This window comes from Babylonia areolata, chromosome 26 (assembly GCF_041734735.1).
Source record: "Babylonia areolata isolate BAREFJ2019XMU chromosome 26, ASM4173473v1, whole genome shotgun sequence".
NCBI classification, from domain to species: domain Eukaryota; kingdom Metazoa; phylum Mollusca; class Gastropoda; order Neogastropoda; family Buccinidae; genus Babylonia; species Babylonia areolata.
The window spans coordinates 18,233,557-18,258,434 of record NC_134901.1 but is presented as its reverse complement, the minus strand read 5'-3'; the positions used below and the strand labels follow the sequence as shown (position 1 = coordinate 18,258,434).

Here is a 24,878-nt window from a genome sequence, read left to right as displayed (position 1 = left end):
GTCAAAACTTATATATGCACAAGAAGTATACTTCAGTGCACCGAAATATTTATTGAAAAAAATTCAAAGCATAGACTGCAGAGCATATAAACTGGCACTTGGCTTGCCAGTCCATGCTTCCAGTATGAAAACGTACAGTGCAGCGGGAGTATTACCATTAGAGGATCAAAGGGAACTTGCGTGTAGTAAATTTGTCTTGAGAAGTTTAACGGACGAAAATGATTTGGAATCGGAAATAAATCTCAAATCCGACCGCGATTTTCCAAAGAGAGCTAGATCTATATCATCTCATACCACACTGGGAACATACACGTCAAGTATTTTAACAAATTCCGGCTTGAATAAAACCCCACATTTTGCTAAAAGGTCTGTAGTATCACCTACACCTGTATGGGAACTTCAAAGAGCGCAATTTGATATCGATCACACTGATCTGACCAAAGATGACAACATAAATTTACTTACATCGCATGTACGAATCCACTTGGAAGAGAAATACCTTAATCATCTAAAGATTTTTACAGACGGCTCTTTTGTAAATGATAGAGCTGGTGCTGCTTTCGTTATTCCAGACCTTAACTTTCAAAACTCTTTTCAAGTGGGAGAGAATCAGTCCATCTTCACAGCTGAACTCTTTGCAATTCTAATGGCGTTAAATTTCATATCCTTTCCGAAAACTATATTTCGGATTCTATTTTGTGTTGATTCTAAATCAGTTCTTCACGCTATTGAACTTATAAAAGAAACGGTTAGGTATGAACTCATTTAAATTAACCATTTGATTCACGAACTCTTATTAAGAGACTCTCTCACAACCTTTTGCTGGATTCCTTCTCATTGCGGTTTTTACTATAATGAAAAAGTTGACATTTTGGCCGAAAAGGAGCTAGAAGCTCCACGAAGGAGTTAGATTTAAATATTTCGCTTTCACTACATGAATGTTACACCATGGTAGAAAAAGTCCAATGGTCAAAACTTCAGTTTGAAGAAAAACACACCGGTAACTCGGAGTTACATAAGAACATACAGAAAATGTATGGTTTCATGGGAAAACATTACCATAATGATTTTCATAAGAGGCAAATCATTTCTCTAATCTGCAGATGGAAAATGAATTGTTTTAGGACAAAATATGTCAGTAATGTTTCTTGCATCTGTGGTGCTCACATAACAGCCGATCATATACCAACCTTGCGATATGTTAAAGTCTCAAATCCCTGAACTGAAATCATCTTCAGTGTTGACGATCTTCAGCAGTCCATTGCTAATGTATGACTTTTTCAACTCCTTGTTAAATAGTCCAGTTGGTTCGCTGTTATAGTTGTTAGTTTTTCATTAGAAATATGTTATATTGTTATTATTTTTTGTTTATTTTTTTTAAAACAAAACTTAAATCAATAATTTTCACACACACACACACACACACACACACACACACACACACACACTTTCACTTACTCGTATGCGTACACAGTAATCCCCCCTCCGCCCCCTCGATTTTTTTCCTTCCCTCGTCCAATATCACAGTGAAAAGACGTTAAACTAATGAACGAACACACACACACACACACACACACACACACACGACGCACACAGAGGAATGCAGTGGCCATGAAATTGAAGCCGAGTCCCAGGAATAAGCACAATTCAAACCATTTTCCACTCACTGGATCATACCCGCGGATTTGGTCGCACTTCTGAACAGTAATTCTGAAAAAAGATAATTACGAAAGTACATTTTGGCTTCCATCATTCGGAAGTGAATGGTTTCGACGCATGCGCATGAACACGGAATGTATTCAGCAGTTTGAAGACAAGATGGCTGCCAAACGATCTGGCCGAGAGCCTGACTACGAGTATTTTTCATTTCAAGAAAATTCTGGCAGTGGGAATGTTCCTGCATTTCTTTCAAAGTTATGGATTCTAGTAGAAGATCCATCAAACAACGAAATAATTTGCTGGGATGCGGTAAGTAATGAATAGTATGGTCATCATTTTGGTTGCTTTTCAAGTTTTTATTTGGAACTCAGCTCATTCTCGCGTGTTGTGTGTCACCACACTAGTAACAGATGAATAAGATAAAGCTGCTGTGTACTAACGTTAAACATACGTACTAAGAAATAACTTATAAATAGTTTTGCTCGTTGCAAAAGTAGTATAGTCACATGCTTCCAACTGACTGAACTCATTCACTGGAATCATTGCGGTTTCATCATTATCATTTTGTACAGTTACTGCTCTGTGCTCAGTGTTGACTGACAGTGACAAGAAAGGGGAATACCCAATATGAAATTCCAGCAGAAAGTGTTGAGTTTGGCCAGGTCAGGTCAACAAGATGGGAGACTTCTCTCATTCATTGTTCCTGATTAGTTCAGTATTAGTTGACTGACTTGTTAGTTACTCATTGATTCACCAGAATTACAACTGTTGTACTTTTAGGCCAGGTCAGAACTACTTCTGCACAGTGTGAAATTAACTAGTGTACACAAAATACATATGGCTGTAAAATTTTTTTTAGATTGATTTACATAGTTAATAAAATGCAAGTAAGATTAGTAAGAGACTGAGACCACAATTCTTAATCCTAAGTAAGACTGTGACAAAGAATGATCATCAGTCATTTATTTTAGTCAGTTACAAAAGGTAGAAGTCAGCATTGTAGCCTGCAAAATACAAATCAGTATTGTATAGATCTGTCTCTTTCATCTGCAGAATAGTGTGTTTAATTACACATACTTAACTGTGACCCAGCTAGTGCAGACTCCGGCAGGGTGCTGAATAGTATGTTTGATCTCATCACAATGAAATTTTGAATGAATGAAAATATGAATGATGGATACATGTTTATTTTCCAACTTTAATCTTATGCTGTTTACTGATTGACTAAACAGTTTGTGATATTTATAATTTTTTGCCAGAAATGTCAAATTACTGTTCATTCTCAGTTGCGCTGTCAGGGAAAATGTTGATTAATTTTAGCCTAACTCTGATCCAAAATTCAAGCTTTTTGATCTGAAGAAAGATGTTAAAATATTATTCTTTGAAATACTTTCTAATTCAATTTTTAGTGCAAGCTGCTGTCCAAAAGATTAAATTGTTTTTCAAGAATATGAATTGTCATTAGCTTGATTAAATGATTAATTTTATGAATACCATTGTCACTAATACCAATGTGCACTTAAAAATCATAGTACATGTTTTGCATTACATAATTTTATCTATACCAAATTGAGTTTACAAGGTGAGGAAAAAAAATTTCGCAATCATGTTTCAGACAGTGAAAGTAGAGCTGGCATTTGGATACAAATGTGTGTTAACATTAATGATAGAAAGTTATCCATGTTTCATACAGAAGAAGCTCAAGCTGTCTTGACATACTGGGGTACTTCTGATTCAGCAGAGCCAGTGATCCAATATTCTTTCATCCTATCACTGTGGTATCGACCATAGACTGTATAGTCTCTATTGAGTGTTATTGCAGTGCACACAGACACACACACACACAGACACAGACACACACACACACACACACACACACACACACACACACACAATCTTTTGTGTATGGCTTTTGATTGTTGGTTTTGATGTTAATTGTTATGCCTTTTTTCACCTTCTTTTCTTTAATGGGTTTTTGTTGTTGTTGTATAAGCTAACCCTTTTACCCTCAGTTAAGATCATTAAGTTATTTTGACTTGAGTTCACCCCCCCTCCTGCCCCCCCATACACACATTCTCACAATCACATACTCACACAAACACACACACACACACACACTCACACACACACACAGAGAAACACACAGACTTGCACACACACACACACACACACACACACACACACACACACACACACACACACACACACACACACACAGACTTGACATCAGGAGAGGTGATGGCTAGATTACGACAAATACTTGTAAGCATGTTGAAGTGACTGTTGGCATGGTGATTTCCAGGAAGGAACAAGTTTCCACATTTATGACCAGTCGCGATTTGCCGCCGAAGTGCTGCCTTACTACTTCAAGCACAACAACATTTCAAGTTTTATTCGCCAGCTGAACATGTGTAAGTTGTTCTTGGAGTTATATGTTTTTGAGTTGAAATTTGAATAGAAAATCCTCAGAATATTGTTTGTGGATAGAGTGTAAAGCAATTTAAAAAAAAAAAAAAAAATTTTTTTAGATAAGTAAATTAAAGGCTATGTTTTTAGATTCATCATATCAACGTTTGATTAGAATATAGATTTGATCTATCTATATATAAGACATCAATCCAACAATTTTTCTGCTGCTTTGCATGCTGTAATTTGTGCTTTGTTAGTGTGTATGTGTGTTTCCAGTATTACTATTAGCTCTGCTGTTGTATAAATTTTTCAGATTGGGTTGGAAGATGCAGAGACAGGTCCGTCATGCTTTAAATTTTTAATTCATTCATTGTACTTGTAGCCAGATATTATGACATAGATTTCCGGACAGTACACAGATTATGGAATTTAAAAAAAATTGCATAACATTCTGAACTGTACAACTACAAGATATAACAAAAGTAATGATAACAGTTGATAATGAAGACAGTAATTTAAAGCCACGATACCCCCAGATTCATTGACTTGCAGTCTCTGAATCTGCCACCACTCTGTCTCTGGACCTAACAAACTAACTTAAACTTGAAACCTCCCATTTTCACTTCATCAAATCTCTTCACTCAGCTCTTTCAAGTTAAAGCCTACCTCTTTCCAGAAAGCACCTTCCACTCCTCTCCTCCCTCTTTCTGTCCCTTAGTTTCTCTAGAGCAGAGGGCTAGTTTGTTGGGTGCTGGAAGGGAGATAGGAAAAGGAATGGGGTGAGTTCAGCTTGGTATGTCTTGTCTTGCTACTAACTATGATGCATATTTGTAATAAATGCGTGTAAATGTTGTAGATGTTTTATGCCTTATGTGCAGCTGAAAGACACGTTTCCATGTTTTATGGACAACTTATGTTATATCTTGTATCTGTCTTGTCTTATTATTATAAATAGATATTATCATATTATTACTGACTTTTTTTCCTAGTCCAGTACATGTAGTAAAAAGAAAACGAACAGTAAATTACTCATGACTAAATGAGGATGATGCATATATGTTATGAGTCATTCTGATGAACTGTGGCAGTATGATATATATAATTGATTAAAGTGTGGCAGTATAATATATAATTGATTAAAGTTTAAACAGATGAAAATCAAGCAGTCTTTTTTGCATTTCTGATCACTTTTCGAAATGAGGGAGTATGTGAGGAGGGTTCACAGAATGAATTTATGACTTATGTGATGTTGCAGATGGTTTCCGCAAAGTGCCAAACATGGAGCAAGGTGGCTTGAAAGTGGAGCGAGATGATGTGGAATTTCAGCATCAGTTTTTTGTGCGTGGCCATGAGGAACTGCTTGATCGCATCAAACGAAAGGTAAGATAGTTGACTATAATTTCTGGTCTAAAAACAATAAAATCCATGGAATTAAGCCTTCTGAGCAAGGTTATATATCCTTGCTTAAGGACAATAGGAGTTGCTGCATTATCAACGGTCCAGATGGTCATGCCAGTATGTTTACTTCTATGCAAATGGTGACTGTCTTTATGAGTGTTCAAAGTGATGTCTCAGCAAATTTGGGCTTGTTTATTTGTTTGTTTTTTTATGGGTTTTTTTTTAATGCAAATAGTTGTTGAAGGTGTCAGCATGGCTGCCAGGACATACAGTACAGAAGAGGTGGCTGGAATTGTGTTTGATTTTCCTCACATCAACAATAGCAACTTTGAAAACTTGATAGAAAACGAAAGTAATGTTGCTAACTGAAGTGATTCCGGTTATCCTGATAATGATAAATGATTAAGTGCTACAGAGTACATTGTCAGGGGATAGGGATTTGTTGGAAGTGGGTGTAGAAACAGCCCAATTTTTTAACTTGAAACCTTCATTTTGGAATTTTCATTTACTTCTTTTCCTTATTGGACTTGCTTTTTTTTCATGTTTACACTTGAAAGTTCTGACAGATATGAATCGTCCTTATTTACTTACTGCCTGTTAGTGTTATGCCACTTGGCATGGGGCAGCATTGAAGAACGGCCACTCTTGTCTGTTCTGGGCCAGTCTCTGAATGCCACCACTCTTGTTTTGGGCCAGTCTCTGAATGGCAACATGAATTGTACAATGTTACAGTTACTTTCTTTTCAGTAATGTTTTATTGTTATTGTTTTTTGCATGTTTGGCCACAGGCATATTCTGGTTTGCAGACAGGCCAGGCGAGGACGGAGCAGAGGCCAGTGAGCCTGGACCGGGATAGCTTGGCCAAAGTGTTGAGTGAAGTGTCCCAGATAAAGAACAAGCAGGACTCCTTCAACACCACCATGGAGGACCTCAAAAGGTAGGTGTGGTGCCCGCCCTTAGTCACAAAACCTCTCACCTCCAGGAAAAGCACATTGTCTTGTAACCCTCTTGACTGCTGCTGACAGATATGCTCATCAGTGAAGGGCTGTTGGCCTCACTGAGAGAAGACTGAGCTTAGAGATCAGGATGTCAGTTACAGCTTTGTTTGTTTGGACTTCCTCCTCTGATTGCATTTCTTCGTTCAGCAAAAAATCAGTGACACCCATTGACGGGCGCCATAGCCGAATGGTTAAAGCGTTGGACTTTCGATCTGAGGGTCCCAGGTTCGAATCACGGTGACGGCGCCTGGTGGGTAAAGGGTGGAGATTTTTACGATCTCCCAGGTCAACATATGTGCAGACCTGTCAGTGCCTGAACCCCCTTCGTGTGTATATGCAAGCATAAGATCAAATACACATGTTAAAGATCCTGTAATCCATGTCAGTGTTCGGTGGGTTATGGAAACAAGAACATACCCAGCATGCATACCCCCGAAAGCGGAGTATGGCTGCCTACATGGCGGGGTAAAAACGGTCATACACATAAAAAGCCCACTCGCGTATATACGAGTGAACGTGGGAGTTGAAGCCCACGAACGCAGAAGAAGAAGAAGTGACACCCATTGATTCGTACACAGAAAGCAGTAACTGCCTATCAAATTCTTGCCACACTGATCTTATTTCATAGAGGTTCAGCATTCAAGAAGTTAAAAAAAAAAAAAAAGATAATAAAAAAAAAACAGCCACCATGAAATGTCATGTTGTTAAGTTCATGGGGAACATTAAATTCATTAGATTGATATGTTCTGTGTCGGGAATTTGTCTTCAAAATGTGATGGTTTTAGATATACCAGGAGAGGGCATGTTCTTGAATTTTAAGAATCATCCTTGAGCCTCTGCTTAATCCTCCTCCAGTTATTTTATTTCATTTATTGAAACATATAGATATGTTTTTTTTAAGTACTTCTTCTTTGTTCGGGGGCTGCAGCTCCCATGTTCACTCGTATGTGCACGTGTGAGCTTCTGCATGTAGACTGTTTTTGCCCCGCCATGTAGGCAGCCATACTCTGTTTTGGGGGGAATATTTTTTAATATAATCCAGTTAAATATAGACATGACATAAAAAATTAAAACAGCTTACTGTTGATGAAAAAAGTCCAGTGCATTCACACATGCAAATATGAATGCACATATGCAGCTGAAGAAGCACATTTTCCAAATTCATCAAACAATAAAAGAAAAACAGCTGTCAATTACATAATGCTTAGGCGAACATGAAAATCATGTTATGAAGGACATGCTCACACACATAGACTTTCACTCACATGCACACATATGCTTGCACACGCACCATACCTTACACCCACAAGAGGACCCTTCTCAGGACTGTCCCTTCTTGTCAGTGGTCACATGCCAGCTTTCAGTAATCATAGTGTGTAAAGGGTATGCATTAAAACCAAATGTGTGCAATGAAGTTTGGTGTGACAGGGAGAACCAGATCCTGTGGCGGGAAGTCATCAAGCTGACCAAGAAGTACCAGCAACAGCAGCAGATCATCAGCAAGGTGAGAACAGTGCAGCAGTGGGCCAGAGGTAGAGCATCCGCAAGTGTTCACGGGTTTGAGTCCCATACATGGACCTGAATTTTTATTTAGTCCGACCTCCACCAGAGACCTTTGAGTGGTTTGCAACAAATCTCCTTTATGTTTGATTCGTGACTCATTCAATCAAGACATTTGAGGCATAGTTCTGTTGTGAATTATGAAATAAACAGTTGAGGTGTTGTGGTTTCATTGACAAATACAGTCGTGAGATTTAATTTGAAAATAATGTTTGTTTCTTATGACATGGACGGATTGCCCAAGGTTGATTATACGTCAAGTACAGTAGCGCTAGCATAGTCTGTGCTAGTACACTCATATATCTGCATAGTGTTCTTTCAAGTCTCTAAAGAGTTTATATGAAATGGAAAAAAAAATCTTTTTTTTATGTCCCTAAAAGTCTTCTTTTTTTTAAAGTTACCCAAGTTTGAATTTTTACAATGATTTTTGCCTCTCTTTTATTGATAACCCCCAAAATACTTTGTTTCTGCCAATGATTAAAGCACGGCTATTAGATGTTTCACCTGAATTTGAATTTTGAATAATTATTTCTAAAAGCTTGATTAATCCCAAAAAAGAATATTTGTGGCCAAAATGCCAGCACTTAAAGGGCCTGTATTTCATCCCGGGTTCCTGATGTTTAAAGTTTTGGCCTTTGGTGTTTAAAAAAATGTGCGAATAAAAACCTGTATGAACCCCGTGTTAGAGCCAGAAAGTAAGTACCTGCATAATTATTCTAATGATAAAGTAAATACTATAGGTACTTGTGTCCACTAATGCTTGAAAATATGCAATGAATGAGCAAGCAGGTGTGAATCTTTTCACTTTCAGACAGATTTATTAACAAGTATTTCACATGCAGGTTTGCCATGTGTTGGCAAGCATTGAGCAAATATTTACACTGCTGTGGTGCAGTTTTAGTGGACTTGAGGATTTTTCACAGCAAATATGCCATGCATAAGACTGCATGCTTTATTATTTTTTTTAACAATATTCAGATTAATTTGGTGCCTCTGGTCAGCGTGTACTTGTATCAGCTCTGGTTTGCAGGCGCTGGATGTCATTAGCAATTGTGGACGAAGCAGATGCTGCCTTTAAAAAGAAAAAAAAGTGTGAGTAAATGTTTGAGCAAGTAAACTTGCCTGCAGAAATCTTTCAATACAGTTCCTTCAATTGATGATGAAGCTGCCAAAGCAGCAGCCAGCAGTGGACACAGGCAGGGATACAGACAAAAGTACAACTGATGTCAAAGATACTCCTGCAGAAGACATGGAGGTCTGTGTAACTGACTGCAAGGATGCACAAAGTGCTGAAAACCATGTGTAACTTTCAAAGAGAACCATGTGTGTGCGTAAAATAGTGTTTTGAATAAGATATTGTCTGCAAAGGTGTACAAATTGGTGTGTTGAATATGTTGTTTTCAACAGTGTGTTAAATGGTAACTTCAGTAAGGTACTGTCAACAGCATTCCATTAACCCTCATACCCCCAAGTCGCCTGGCACTAATCACTCATGAAATCCCTTGCCAAGGGGAATAACTCTTGTGATTTGCGTTAACAGGAATTTTGGAAATTGATTGAAAAAATAATGTCCTTCTTTTGTTGCAAATAGTTATTTGTTCCTGCATTCTAGAGTTGCAAAGAAAATTTTGTTTCCAGGCTCATGTTGCTTTGTACTTACACACACACAAAAAATAAAAGCGTCAAATTTGATGGTCAACTAGGAAAAAAATTTGGTTTTTCAATTGCAGTTCTTTTTAGAATAAGTTTGTCTGGTCTGCAGTGTCTTCTGACATATCTTCCTATTTTTTTTTCTTCCTCAACTTGAATTGCAACAATGAGCATGCTGATTTTTATGTTCTTTTCATTTTGAGGGATGATGTATTTTCTCTTGATGGTAGGGAGAAAAACAACAAACAAACAAACAACAAACCTACCTCGTGTGATTTTTCCATAATATAAAAGAGGAATATAATCCACTGAACTAGCACAATCAGGAAGATCATGCAGAACACCAATAGATGTAAGTCAAACCAATGACTGACTCACTGACAGTATCGATTTTGGAGGTCCGGCGATCAGTTAATGATTTCAGAGGTCTGGTGATCGATACACACTCAAGTACCGACTTCACTGTCATTATCGGTGAAACTCAGTTGATATCTAGGTCACGCTGTAGATCAACTTTTACAAGATTCTCACACAGAAATCATTAAAATGGTTAAAAATTATCTTCAAAATTATCGTTCAGATTACTCTTAAACTCTCGGCAATCATCAAACTCATTTTGCAACTTTGAAACTTCAAACTTTGGCAAAACTTAACCAAATCAGAAATATAATCCATTGAACTAGCACAGTCAGGAAAATCGTGCAGAATGCCAGTAAATATCAGTGAAATCAACGACTGACTCACTGACAGTATCGATTTCGGAGGTTGAGTGTTTAGTTCACGATTTTGGAGATCCGGCGATTGATTCACACTCAAGTACCAAATACTCTCATTATCGGCAAAACTAGGTCAGTTGATATCTAGGTCACTCAGTATGATTAATTTTTACACGATTCTCATGCAGAAATCATTAAAACTGTTCAAAATTATCTTCAGAATCGTCGTTGAGATTGCCCTAAAGCTCTTGGCAGTCATCAAACTCATCTTGCAACTTTGAAAATTCAAAACTTTGGCAAAACTTAACCAAATCGGACCCCAAAAAGTTCTGAATGTTCAGCTGTAAGTGGTGAAAATAAGGCAGTTACTCTCACTAGAATCTCATTTATGTAAACAATAATGGCTGCACCCATTGTAAGCATACTTTCATAGGCGCTAACAGGCACTCCGCGGTTTGTGGCCGAATTTTTAGTGGGTGCTAGCAGGCACTCTTGCGGAAAAAGTGTTAAATAGTGTGTTGAATTAGTGATATGGTTTATATAAATAGCCCGACAAATGACTCTGGAGGCAGGTTATCAGTGGTATATTAATGAGGGATAGATGACCAGAATGCAACACATACACACGCACACACACATTCATGCATGAGTGTGTGTGAGCACTCACACATACATACACACACACACACACACACACACACACGTACAACAACCACAACCACACCACACCAAACCACACACACACATGCACACAATGTACGCACGCACGCACGCACGCATGCACACACACACACACACCACACCACACCACACCACCACACCACACCACACCACACAACACAACACAGCACAACACACACACACACACACAACACACACACACAACACACACACACCCGCCTTGTAATTGCAGAGCATTTCATAATGCTGAATTCATTACCTTATCACATGAATCTTCCCATCACGATGGGTTATCCCACCACTGTTGTTCTGTTCCCACAGATCATGCACTTCCTCCTATCCTTGGTCAACAAGCATGGCAGAGGGATGCCAGGTATCTCCCGCAAGAGGCCACTGATGATCAACGCCGCCCCAGAGCCATCGAACCCTTCAGAGGCCCCGCCCGCCAAGAAAGCCAACATCGTGCTGAACGAGGCTGGGGACCATGACTACACTGTCCAGTCCGTAAGTCCTCACAGGCTGTCCCTACAGTATGAGCTGTATTGCCACACCCCACCCTCTCAACTTCTGAGATTGCTGCGTTAAGATACAGACAGTAAAAGAAACTGAAAACATAAGTAAATCCTATGTGTATGGTGTTAACTTCCCTGACCCTTAAAAAAAATGATATATAAATTTTTTTTTTATAATAAAGAACATATGTCATGTACGGTAACCGTTGAAGCATGATGTGTTCTGGTTTTGTTTTCTAACTCTGTGAATGATTTTTAAGATATTTTTATGGGTAATGCCAGTCAGAAATTTCCTCTTTTCTATTGCTTGCTTTCTGTTTGCTTTTTTCTTCTTTCACTATTGTCTGCTTTTTCTGCCATACCAGTCCTTTCCCTTTTGTTTTTTACCAGCAAGCCTTGATTTTTTTTTCTCTCTCTTTTTTCCATAGTCTATGATGTATATACTGTTTTGCTTTGCTCTTGAGTAGTGATATTGTAAACTTAGAGATGGGCACTACCTCTTCTTTCTGCAGTGTAAATTGCCTGTGTGATCCTATTTTTATTTTTTATTATTTGCATATAATCTGAGGATGATAATTAAGCAGAAGGTCTGATGTCTGTGCACAGTAGTCTTTTTGCCTTTAGGATCTTAATGGTTGAGAAAATAACTTTATAAGTTAAAAACTTTTTTTTAGTTTGTGTTTTGTTTCTTTCATTTTTTTTTTTTCTGATGTGACAGTATTGTGCTTAACACAGTTGAATTGCTTAGTTCAGCAGTCCTGACATGGCCCTGTGCGGTGGGCTGGACTAAAAGCCACAGTGTCAATAATCTGTATAAAGTTAAAACGTGACAGGCATTTTGCTTTTATTTTTGCTGTGACAGCCGGCCAGCATCCAGTCTGCTGGAGTGGCCAGCACCTCCTCTGGCGTGGTCATCCAGGAACTCTTGGATCATCTGGAGCCTCCCTTGGAATCGCCAGCGGTAAATTTTCTTTTCTTTTCTTTCTTGTTTTGTAAATTTTTCTCATTACTGGTTGTTGTTTTTTGTTTTTGTTTTGTTTTGTTTTGTTTGTTTTTTGTTTTATTGTGCTGTTTTTTGTTGTTGTTTTGTTTTGTTTGTTTTTATTTTTTGTTTTTTTAAATTTCTGTTCAGTTCAGAGATAATACCATAAGCAATCACATTTCCTTGTCATATTTTTTGGGCTTCTTTTTAAGAATTTTATTTTAAAAATATTTTTTCTTATGATAATGATATTGTTACATATGGGAGTGAAAAAACCCAGGGTGGGAGGGTAATGGGGGGGGGGGGGGGGGTATGAATGGTTGTATTAGGAAACAATTTTTTAAAATTTTTTTTACAATTTTATAATCAGAGGATTTACATAGACTTCATTCACAGTAATGGGTTGTGACACACAGGCTGCAGTTAGACCACTCTGTTTACAGTTAGAGTTACAATGTCAGGCTTGAAGAATATTAAGTTACATGGTTAAGAAAAACATTTCATTTTCACATTTTTAACATGAACCTAATGAACGGGTTATGTAATGTGAAATAATTTCTGTAATAAATGAATAAAAAAAATACCTTTCCTACATTTATTAGGTTGCTAGCTGAGAGAAAAAAAGAAATCACTCCAAGAACATAGGCTGCTGGTTTGGTGTAGATATCATTACATTTCACTATAAAAATTTTTTTTCTAATTTAAAAAGTAAGAAACCGGTTAATCTTTTTTTCATCCAAAACACATGAGATTATCATGATCCCATTCCACAGTGAATTTGGATGCGAGGTACATTATTTTCTGATTGTTGATTGACATTAATGAATCTTTTTAGCTCCCATAATTCCATTCCACATTGAATTTTTGGATGCATTGTTGGTGATTTTTCACAGTTGAACCCTTGGACTATTCCTGAATCTTTTTTCTGTCTCTGTACAGCCCCAGACTTCTGGGTCATTCAGCTTGGTGAGTGAAGGAATCGTGCCTCCCACGCCTCAGACAGACACCCAGACCTCTTCCCCCTCCATGCCTCTCCTCACCACCACAGTCGCCCCCCCAGATCCCGCAACAATTGTGACGGAGGTGCTGTTACCCGCGGGGACCAGCTCACAGGCCGTGCTGCCCGCTCAGCCGACTAAAGCCCCTACTACAGTGACCCTGCAGCCACAGCAGCAGGGGCAGACATCTGGGCAGCGGCAGCAGCATCAGCAGCAGCCACAGCCGGTGATGACCTCTCAGCAGATCGCCCTGAGGGGTGTGAAGGACAAACCTTTGTCATCCAGCTCCTCGTCCGTCAGCACACCCAAGTGAGTGCTGCCTTTATGATGATTAACGTGATGATAGATAGTACTTATAATTTATATGACGCAAACTGCTTTCATGATAACTAACATGATGATAGATACTTCTTCTATGGCGCAAACTGCATTAATGATAATTAACATGATGTTAGATAGTACTTCTATGGCACAAACTGCATTTATGATAACTAACATTATGATAGATAGTTCTTCTATGGCGCAAACTCCCCATACAATGGACTCTAAGCACCTTACATGAAACAATACATATATACAAAAGTGTATAACAACATACCTCTGCACATGAAAAAACAACACATATGAATATCTATATACACAAATATAATACTACAAATTGCAGATATGAACAATCACTCACACACACACACACACACACACACACACACACACACACACACAAAATATGCCCTATGCACACATACACCCACACCCCACCCCACCGCCACCCTAGTGGGGATGCCATGGGGCTCCTTCAGTTTGAATCATATCTCCACCCCCAATCCCCCCTCTCCCAGCCTGGAAATGATAAGTCTTGTATCTCAGCTATGCGCAACACTGACAGAATACAACTGTATACATATTTCTTGAAGGATGTGCGAATAGAGTGCAGATGGTTGTGCTGAGTAAAGGGAGAGAGAGGCGGGGGAGGAGCAGTAGTTTGCTGGTAATAAACTTGGGTGTGCGTGCATATGTGTGTGTTGCAGGGACATGTCAGAGCAGATGAGGATGCTGCAATGTGACTTGGACAACGTGCGGGAGGTGCTCAGCTCGGGACAGTTTAACCTGGACCCCAACTTTATCCTGGGGGTACGTCGGGTTGTGTCGCAGCCTGCAGCCTGTCTCCCTTCCGAATCTCCATCCCCCCCCCCCCTTCCCCCCCACCAACCCCCACATCTCTACCCACACCTCCCCTCCCTTCCACCTTGTCTCTCTGCAGCTGTGTGTGGCTCGCCACTGACTGTATCTCTTGTACCTGTAAATAGTATCTTCCTTCCCACTCCCCCACAAACTGGAAATTCTGTGCTAGAAGTTTCCTCTTTCCTTTCCGTTGTTTCTTTTTTTCACACACACACACACACACACACACACACATCTATCTATCTATCTATCTATATCTATATATATATATATATATATAATATTCAGTTGCTTTTTCCCTAGGTCATGGATTTTTTTTTTCTGGACTTGATGTCTGGGCATTCTTTTGGTGTTGCATTCTTTGGTATGGGTTGGTAATTTTTGTTTTGTATGCCTCCTACTGTACATATTTTTGTGTATGATGTAAATTATATTTATGGTCAGATTTTTTTTTTTTTTTTTAATCTGAAAAATTGAGGAATTGGCACAGTCCTAGGTTTATGCACAGGAATGTGACTGTACTTTTGCCTCATTTTCTTTTCCAGTTATTTGTTTTGTCTTAAAGGTCAATCCATGTCGTTCTGAGGGACCAATATTAACAGTTTTTCAGCAATGATATGAACCTGTATTGTTGGCTGGGTAGTAGGCAACAAAAAATAAAAAGATAATGGCAGTGTTCTCGCAGATTTGTGCCTGTTCTGTTGATTGAATTATGCTCAAAAGCCTATCATTTCTTTTCTTTTCCTTTACGTTTTTTTGGGATACTTTAAAAAAAATGAAAAATACTGCTGGACAGTGTGATTGATGGAAAAAGTGCGTTTCGAAAAGATGTACTTAATCAAGTATTTGTTTGTGTGTATTTCAGCTGTTTGATCCGGAGACTCCACTGCCAGTGAACATCGATGCCTCGGTAAGTGTGACGACTAAGTGCAACATGTTTTCTGCCTGTCTTGTTCCATTCCCAGGGTCTGTCTGGAATTGTGGCATTGCTTTGAAGTGCAGTCACCACTTCTTGTGTACCATAATTTTCATTCTGTAAAGTGGTAGAACGCATGTTGACAATAGAAAAACTCTGAAGCTTTTAGTTGAATGTACACTGTTGTCAAGCCCTAGTTCATGAACTTCTTCAGTCCGAATCCAGTCTGCTAGCCCTGCTTTCAGTCCCACCAGCTGGCTTTGCATGTTCAATAAGATTGGAAGGTGACCAGTAAAATTTTCTGATTTCTCCATTTTTGCACCATAGATATCCCCAACTCGGATGCCGCTCAATTTTTTCATGGCCTACTGATTTTGGTGTCAAATGCAGTTGTTTCAGTTCGATATGATGAACCATGTTGAATTGAATTGTGGTAAGACTAAAGCATGCAAGTGTTGTGATTCAGTGCTATTGTGCATGTTAATGTGATCAGTGATGTTATTGTGCATCGAGTTTGTTGTGACAGGTGGCACCAAATGGCTGTCAGAATTTAGTATTCGGGCACAGATAGAAGGCATACACATGATAAGACACAAGGATCGTATTTGAGTAAAAAGCCTTGTTGGCTGGAAATTGCAGTTCTTTTCAGTGGTGCCGTTGATTTTTGCTGAACAAAAAGTAATGCAGTGCCACAGAATGGTGACTGGAATCCTGATCTGTATGTGCAGTATTACCTCATTGAGGCGACAGCCCTTCACTGATGAGCGCACTCGTCAGCAGTAGTGGTGGGGTTAAGGAATTGATAATATAACATAGTCATGTGCTTTTGTTTTTCTTCTTCTGCAGCAGTGATGATAGGTTACATATACACATAAGACCATTTTTAGCCCACTGTTTATGCAGCCATGCTTATGTTTTCAAAAATGTGCATGCTGGGTATGTTCCTGTTTCCATAACTTTTGACTGACATAGATTACAGGATCTCTGACATGTGTATTTGATGGTGTGCATGTGTTTTGACATGAATGGAATTAAGGCACCAGTCTGCGCATATGTTGACCTGAGAGACAGGGAAAAAAAATGATTTGCACCCTTAAACCCACCAGCCATCAAATGCTAGGACCCTCAGAATGACAGCACAAGGCACTAAGTCTAACCATTCAGCAGTTGTACCCATTATTCTGTACTTATCTGAAAGAGTATAAGATTCTCCTTCAAGAACGGCTTTGTGCATGTGTGTGCGTATGCATTTTGTGTGTGTTGGTTTGGGAGTCTTTCTTCTAGAATATATATGATGCATGATCATACTTTGTTTTACATATTGTTTTCATATGACAGATGAATTTTGTTTGGAGCACAATCTCTGGAAATCCGTGATCCACTATTCCAGAAAAGAAATATGAAGTCCATTGAAATGGAAGGTCTTGTTTCCAGAGACTGGTCCTAGTCTCACAATTGATGACTTGATTGTTTTAATATGTGCAGTTGTTGGATCTTCAGCCCAGTGAGAGCAGCCCAGCAGACTTGCAGACATCTTCAATATCAGCCCAGCTGCCTGCTTCCACCCCAGAAACTATCAGCGGTAAGTGTCGTCGTCTGTGTTGGTTTTTAACTCTCGGTGGAGCTGTGACATATGGTATTGTGCTTGATTAGGAAGCGAGTGTCCATGGGTTGGCGTCCTAGATGCAGAATGGTGGTCTGGGTGCCATTTTGGATGGGATGATAAACTGAGATCCAGTATACAGCATGCACTTTGCACATGTAAAAGAACCCACAGAAACAAAAGGGTTTTCCCTGACATAATTCTGTAGAAAAATCCTCTGATTGTAAAACAAATACACTGGTAGATAGAAAAAGAGAACGAAGAAAAAATGGGTGGTGCTGCACTCTGCCGATGCGTTCTCCCAGTGTAGAGCAACCGAGATTTCATAAAGCAAAATCTGTTTTGACAAAAGTAATACAAAAAATACAATACCAAAGAACACAATTCAATAATCACAATGAATCCATATAATGAGTATCTGATTTGATTGTGAACAAACAAGGTCAGCACCATACACATGTTCCTCACACTCGCCAGAATTTTCTCCCCCTCCACTGGACCTTGAGTGGTAGTCTGGATACTAGTCATTCGCATAAGAGATAAACTGGAGTTCTGTGCTTAATGTGCGCTTTGCACATGTAAAAGGACTCAAAGCAACAGGAGAGTTGTCCCTGGCAACATTGTGAAAACCACTCGTTATATTCATGTCTGTGGGTGCACATGACAGAAGACTGACAGAATGACAGTAAACGAATGATGAGCACCTAAAGGCAGCTGTCAGTGTACTGCCCAGGTAGGCAGCCTGTTGTGCAAATGACTCCATATTTGTAAAGCGCTCCGAACTTGGTCTCTGACTGCAGATAAGCGTATACAGTATGAGTATCGATGATAATAATTTCCTGCTCAGGTGAAGAAATGTTGCAATACCAGCCAGTTTGGTGCTATATAAGTATCAGCAATATTGATAATAATAATGATGATAAAATGATGATAATGATGTCCTATGCAGGTAATGAACTGTCACAGTACCAGCCTGCCGACCTGTCGTTGCCGTCCCTGTTTGACGAACTGGACACGGACGTGCCAGCAGCGGGTGAGGAGTCCATGCCACTGTTCTTTGACAACAGCGAGGACAGTGCTCTCCACACACCCACCGCCGTCCATGAGACCCAGCCCAGCCTGTCAGACATGAACAAGTTCATCTCCGTGGAGGACCTGGACTGACCATGGGGAGGCCCTGCAAGGGGGACAGAAGTGATTGACTGAACAAAGCCCACTTTTGGGGGTTTGGGGGATGTGTACAGGATGTTGGAGGAAAGGTCTGAGTGAGGCTTCCACTTGGGTGAGGAGAGGGACTGCCGTCAGGCAAGTCTCCCTTCTGTGGTTGTATGTATGTACACACAGCAGTGCAAGTGTGTATGTGTGTGTGTGTGAGTGTGTGTTGGCAGTCCCTCATGCACGAAGTGCTAAGATCAGCGGATCTGCTAAGAATGCTGACAAAGGGAGAAAAATGGGTTGGAGTGCCTATGCCACTATTCTTTCCTCCTTGACTGTATGTACAAAAGTGTACATTCATGTGTACAAGCCATGAGCTAGAGGTCTTGGACATATTAGCATAATATGCTGACCTGCCCAGCATCCATCACACACTACAAATGTGCTAGTAATGCCCTCTGCGAGAGGGATGGAATAGAGGTCTACAAATGTGCTAGTAATGCCATCTGCAAGAGGGGTGGAATTGAGGTGCGATGAGTGAAACACATCCCTTGCTCTTCACCATGGAAGGCCAAACATGGTTAGATTCTCAGACTGATGTCCTGGGCATTTCTGGCTGTGTGGCAGTTAGAGCACAGTAAGTTTTTGTGGCAAGGGAGGTGTGTAGCTTGTTACCTCGGATGATGACAGTCGTTCGAAGGATGAACCTATACTAATAAGGGGGAATAAATCTGCAGTGATTTAACCCTCTATGAATGTGTATAGAGCCCGTCCTTTTGTCGCAGCAGACAGATGGATATGCAGGTAGAGAGAGACAGAGCTGTTCTTCGCAGCCCCATCACTTAGCTGTGCACATGACATAGAGTTCATGCTTCCAGCTTCGTTTTGCTCAGCTCATGCCAAAGGATGAAACCTGTCGTCCGTCATCAGTTTGCCGACAAGAGGTACTTTCCAGCAGACTGTCTGAACATGAACATGCAGATGTGGTTGTGTATAATCAGAACCTGTCTTTTTGCGGGGTCTTGATTTATAATACAAAACAGTGTGCATGTACAGTTCTCTGATGATTTTATCATGTCTGGTGGCTTGTGGTGTATTCAGTCGACTTTGCATCACACAGAAATTTATGTCTTGAGAGAAGGAATTGGACGGATTCTGAAATGGGGTACTGCCAAGTGGTGCACAAAGTCGTCTTAATTTTTTGTAACAAATATTTCATTTTCATTTCTAAAATGTGCTTGACCCTAATACTAATAGGGCAGTAACTGGTAAAAGTTTCCTGCTGAGAAAAAGCAGAGTTAGGTACATACTATACAATACATCACAACAAAAGGTCAGAACTCTTCAGTAGAATATGATGGAACAAGATGTGATGCAATAATCTCCTGCAAGCAAATTTGGAGCTGTGGGTAGGAATTATGTCTGGCAATTTCTGTTGTTGTTTTTTTTGGGGGGGAGGGGGGTAAATACATTTTTCATGGAAATGTATGATTTAATGGAGTTTGGGTGTATAATGATTGCAGGAATTCTCTCCACAAAAAATAGTCTGAACTACACCCACCAGATTAATTGGAGATAGTTTGCTTTGCATGTAGTTTCATGCTATCTATGTAATTACCAATTTATTGAGAAAACCAATGCAGTTGTGATCCACCGACTGTAGTTTTTGGTTATTGATTTTGTTGTTACCGGCCTTTTCACTGATGAATCAGTTCAGAAAGTTATGACAAGATGGATTATTAAAATAGTTTTTATTTGTCAGAAGAATTAGAATCTTGAAAAATTGATTAATGATGAGATGCTTAATTAATATTGACACTGCTCAGTATAACTAGCATCCCAGGGTTCTGTTGTTAGGGGGGCAGGGGGGGGAGGGGTTGGTTTTTTTGTTTGTTTGTTTTTGTTTTGTTTTCTTAATTCATCAGTTATATTTTAAAAGATGGAAGGGGAAGAACAAAATGTTCTTGAACATTTGAATTGACGGTATATCCATGTCCACAAGACCAGGATTGCAGGGATGATAGTGTGAAGTAAGGAGACAAGTCCTTGAAATTGAACACATCAGTTTGTTATTGTATGATAGACTGTTAATAGTTTCTCAACCGCACATTCTGTCATCTCAAATGGAATGGCTTCCTGTGTGCTGGTAAGGCCGCAGAGTAATTTGAAAATAGAAACTCAGGCCATAGGGGTTTACATCACAGCATTGTGTTCCACAAGTGGTGACGGCATCAGATGCGAAATGAACTTGTGTGCTTAACTTGATGCTGCACATGATTATCAAGCGCATGTCCCTTTGGCTTCACAAGTGTAACCACTTCATGTGCTTTAGTATGGTGGTGTTCATTGGAAGTGATTAACTTTTTATGTTTGGTTTTTAGTAAAGGAATTGTCTTTGTCAAGTTATAATTGATTTATGATATTTATCGATAGTGATGCAGTGATTTATTCTTTGAGGATCATTGCTGGCTATGTTCCCACCATCATCACAGCTGTGGTTGATATGAAAGTGGACAGCTACAGAGACCTGCATGTTTCCAGATGTCATCAGTTATTTTGTAAGTCATGTTGGTTGTATTAAGCCCTTTCTCTGTTATCATCTAGAAAAGGAAGGGTTGATGTGTTCCAGGGCTGGTAATGGAGTGGTGGCATGGTGGTAGTGCACCCAACAAGGAAGCAAGTGACCAAGGGTTTGAGTCCCATGATCACACAGACTTGTATTTTTATCACTTGCTGCCCCCCCCATCCCCCCCCCCCCTCTCTGCTCGCCTTCCTCCACTAGAGATGAGTGGTTGTCTGGGTGCTAGTTATTCGGATGAGACAATAAATCAAGGTCCCGTGTACAGCATGAACTTTGTTAAAGAATACATTTTGATAGTAAAACAAATATACTTGTAGACGGAGAAAAGAAGAAAAATATGGGGTTTGATACTGCACTGTGGTGACATGCTCTCCCTGTTGGAGCAGTCTGAATTTCACACAGAGAAATCTGTTGTGACAAAAAGAAACACAAATACAATGCAATACAAAGTTGTTAAAGCGTTTGCATTCATTTTAGCAGGTCTTTTATGCATTATTCCATTGTTTTCCTTGAGCATATGTTTTTGGTTCTGTCTGAATGTAAGTCGTTCATTTTGTAATTGTACTAATCGCACAGATTGATTGTTGCTGGGGAGGTTCAGACAGTGTGTAAGTGTACAGGAATGATTGTCAAAGACTGATGGCTTCATGGCAAGTTGTTGTTGTGTTTTTTTTAATCTTCTGCCATGCTGACTGATGTTAATCATGTTTTAATACCTGCCATTCTGTGATGAATCTATTTATGGAGAAAATCAAACAGAGAGAAAGAGGGCGAAAAAAAAAGAGTGTGTGTCTGGTAAGGCATATTTATAAGTTAGTGTGGGTTTTTTTGTTTTTTTTTGTTTGTTTTAAGTGTTAAGGAGAGAGACATTGGATGAGGGATAGAAGGGTGAATATTTGACCTTTCCTAAGGATAATGGTTGGCAGCAGTATTTTTGGTCAAATGTTTTTTTGTTTTGTCAGCAGACTTGAACATGGTTTCCCTCCCTTTGTTAGTCTGCAGTGAATTCAACTTGAGCCAAGTGTAAAACATTGATTCTACTGAAGTTGCAAACATATATGATATAAAATAAAAATAAAAATTGTAGTTGTTTTTTTTTGTTTGTTTGTTGTTGTTGTTGTCAAGTTTGCTTCATATTTTTTTTTTTTTTTTTTTTTTTTTTTTTCAAAATCATCTTTCTTGACCATTGGCTCTGCCTGAGAATAATAGAGAATTTCTCCTCTCAAGATCACTGAGATATGCACTGGCCCGCTTCAGATGACCAAGATGGTCGCAGTTTTCTCTGTGTGAAAAATATGCAGAGACTGGCATTTAGGCTTGTAACCTACTCAGCTGGACAGCTGACAAGTTAAAGGTTAAAAGTTCCATGATCTGTTAAGGCCATTGGGGCATTGAAACCATACCCACTGTGTCTTGGGCTTGGCATAAGAAGGTAGGGCTTCAGTTCTCTCCTTCCTGCGCTTTCAACCTTTCCTGATCAAAGTCAGATACCTTATCACATCTGGGTGGGGTGTGAAAACTTTGAGAAAGGCTTTTTTCCCCAAGGTCACAACACCATGCTGCAACAGGGCCTCAGAACTCTTGATCACTGGCGAAGACTGGATTAGAAGTCCAGTGGCTAACCATTTTTGCCTACAATGCTGTCAAAGTGCTAGCACAGGTATACTGTGACTGTTTTTTTCCAAGTCTGACCTTTTTGCAAACATGAATACCAGGCCCTTTCATGGCCTGTGTTGTTTTTGTGTGTTGATGCTCTTTTTTTTTTGTGATTGGGAATGTGACAAGGAGAAGAGATAACTTTTGTCAGCCAAATGAAAAGGTCTGACCTTGTTTTTCAAGCTGGTAAACTTTGCTGTGCTGTGATGAGTAATTTTGTGAGACAGGTTCATCGCTTTCTTCGAGTCTTCTCTGAAGAAGTGATTTTCAGTGCAGGCAGTCGTTGCTGAGTTTCTTTTAGGCTAAAGAAGGGAGATTTGTAAATCATCAATGTACAGTCGTCTGGTGCGTGTTTCATCATCATATTCTCACAAGATGGAAATCAGAAGTTTTACCTTTTATGTTTGTAAGGAGCAGGAGTATGTGTACCCCATGTAACACATGCACATGCATCATCACCAAGATAAGCTGTTTATTATGAATTTATTGATTCATAATGACTGGATACAGCTTTTTGATGATTTTAGCTACAAAAAAAACAACTTTAATGTAGATTTGCTTCGAATATGTATTTGTTGCGTTGGATCTCGGTTAATTTCTCTGTTTTTCGTTCACTGAACATGTTGAGGTTGTTGACTGTATATCATATAAATATTGTTGCTTATTTTGCCTTTGTTTTCTTTGCAAGTTCCTGAGCATTACTGTTGTAATATTGAAATTGTTGTCAAGACAGAAGATGAAATAATGTTCACGATACGATATTGCATTAAAATGGTGTGGTATCAGTTTTCTTCTCTTTGGTCAGTTTTTAAGACCAGTGTACATGTTCATTTGAATGCACATTGCTCCACTCACGCCAACCCATGAGTAAAATATTCTGCTAATATATTTTTTTTCTCCAGATTTTACTTAATTGCTAAAAAGAAAAAATGCCTTTATCCCTTTCCCATGGTTAATGCGTGTTTGAGTAAACACAAAATGCTCAGCTGGAAATGGAACTTTAAGCAACAGTCTGTTCTGTTGCATTTTGATGTATGCAAACTTTGGGACATACATAAGTATAATTCTGAATGCTTTCACTGCAAATCAATTTAGAGTGCAGTACTCCCTGGCACCAGAATAGATCTAAGAATAGATGGGGATTCCCCTTTGATGCGTATGAAATATGCCCAGTCCTACCTCTGAAAATTAAGAGCAGTAGGTTCTCAGATGTTGGCCAGAGAAAATTTTAAAAAATGACTAACAATGGGAGCGAACAAAACAACAGACTGCAGAAGAAGAGATTCTCCAAAGACACTGGAGATGGATTGTCCAAACGCTCCACACGCCTACATCCAGAACTACAAGGCAAGCCCTGACCTTGAACCCACAAGGGAAACGGTAGAGGGCATCCAAGAAACATGTGGCGCCTTGACCTGGATGCAGACATGATGAGGACAGGCCACACCTGGGGACAGCTGGAGCAACTTGCACAGTACCGAAATGGCTGGAGAGTGCTTGTCCCAGGCGGCACAACAGGCGAGGTGAGGTGAGGTTAGCTTCGCAAACAGCCGACTCTCATCCGGTCGATTTCGTTGACATCAGCCATCTACCTGGCTGGTGCTATGATACAGTGCTGGCGGTCAAAGGTTAGACATAGTCCACAAAATATAATTTATAATAATTTTCTTCTCTTGGTATCGTTCAGTATTATTTTTTATATTTATTTCGCTCATATCAGAGATCAGAATCGATCCACTTTACAAACACGGCCATTTGCACAACTGCCTGTCTGGGGTAGAGCCATATGACAGCTGCTTTTAGGCATTCATTCATTTTCTGTCATTCAGTCAGACTTCCAACCACGTGCACTCATACACAGTTCAGCTGCTGAAAACACAAATTCTGAAAAAGTATATCGCCACATCAGATCAGCATGTTAAGCCTCTGTGTGCAAGCAGTATAGGACAAACTGGAGACGAATCCTCAAGGAAAACCACGGACTCCACTGCATCATTCAATAATCCACTGTCACGGCGGACAGAGTGTAAGGGAGACAACATTCCTGTTCTTTCCTTACAATCCTTTGACCTCGGATCACTTGATAAGATTTGGCTTGTTCTAAAAAAAAGTATATTGATATAAATATATATAGATGTATAGAGAGAGAAACTGAAACTGTTTAATGTCATCAGCAGAAATGCCATATTGACATGGGGCTCACAATGTCATGGGTATTGTCA

At 39.5% G+C, this 24,878-nt stretch overlaps 1 protein-coding gene across 1 annotated transcript; it reads left to right on the top strand.

Moving 5' to 3' along the window:
• Window positions 1-1,761: 1,761 nt before the first annotated feature.
• Window positions 1,762-23,444, top strand: LOC143300226 (heat shock factor protein-like). Its single transcript, XM_076613804.1, has 12 exons — window positions 1,762-1,968; window positions 3,962-4,070; window positions 5,324-5,448; window positions 6,273-6,403; window positions 7,893-7,968; window positions 11,393-11,575; window positions 12,446-12,544; window positions 13,505-13,872; window positions 14,592-14,694; window positions 15,611-15,655; window positions 17,147-17,243; window positions 18,214-23,444. Exons 1-12 carry the CDS (start codon window positions 1,777-1,779, stop codon window positions 18,426-18,428), a joined length of 1,743 nt encoding a protein of 580 aa, XP_076469919.1. The 5' UTR covers window positions 1,762-1,776; the 3' UTR covers window positions 18,429-23,444.
• The last annotated feature ends 1,434 nt before the right edge of the window (window positions 23,445-24,878 follow it).

Excerpts from the sequence above, each read along its gene's own strand:
- LOC143300226 (XM_076613804.1), top strand. The coding sequence starts at position 1,777 with ATGCGCATGAACACGGAATGTATTCAGCAGTTTGAAGACAAGATGGCT. Across the intron at positions 11,576-12,445 it reads ATGACTACACTGTCCAGTCC|CCGGCCAGCATCCAGTCTGC; the intron begins GTAAGTCCTCAC and ends TTGCTGTGACAG. Across the intron at positions 13,873-14,591 it reads TCGTCCGTCAGCACACCCAA|GGACATGTCAGAGCAGATGA; the intron begins GTGAGTGCTGCC and ends TGTGTGTTGCAG.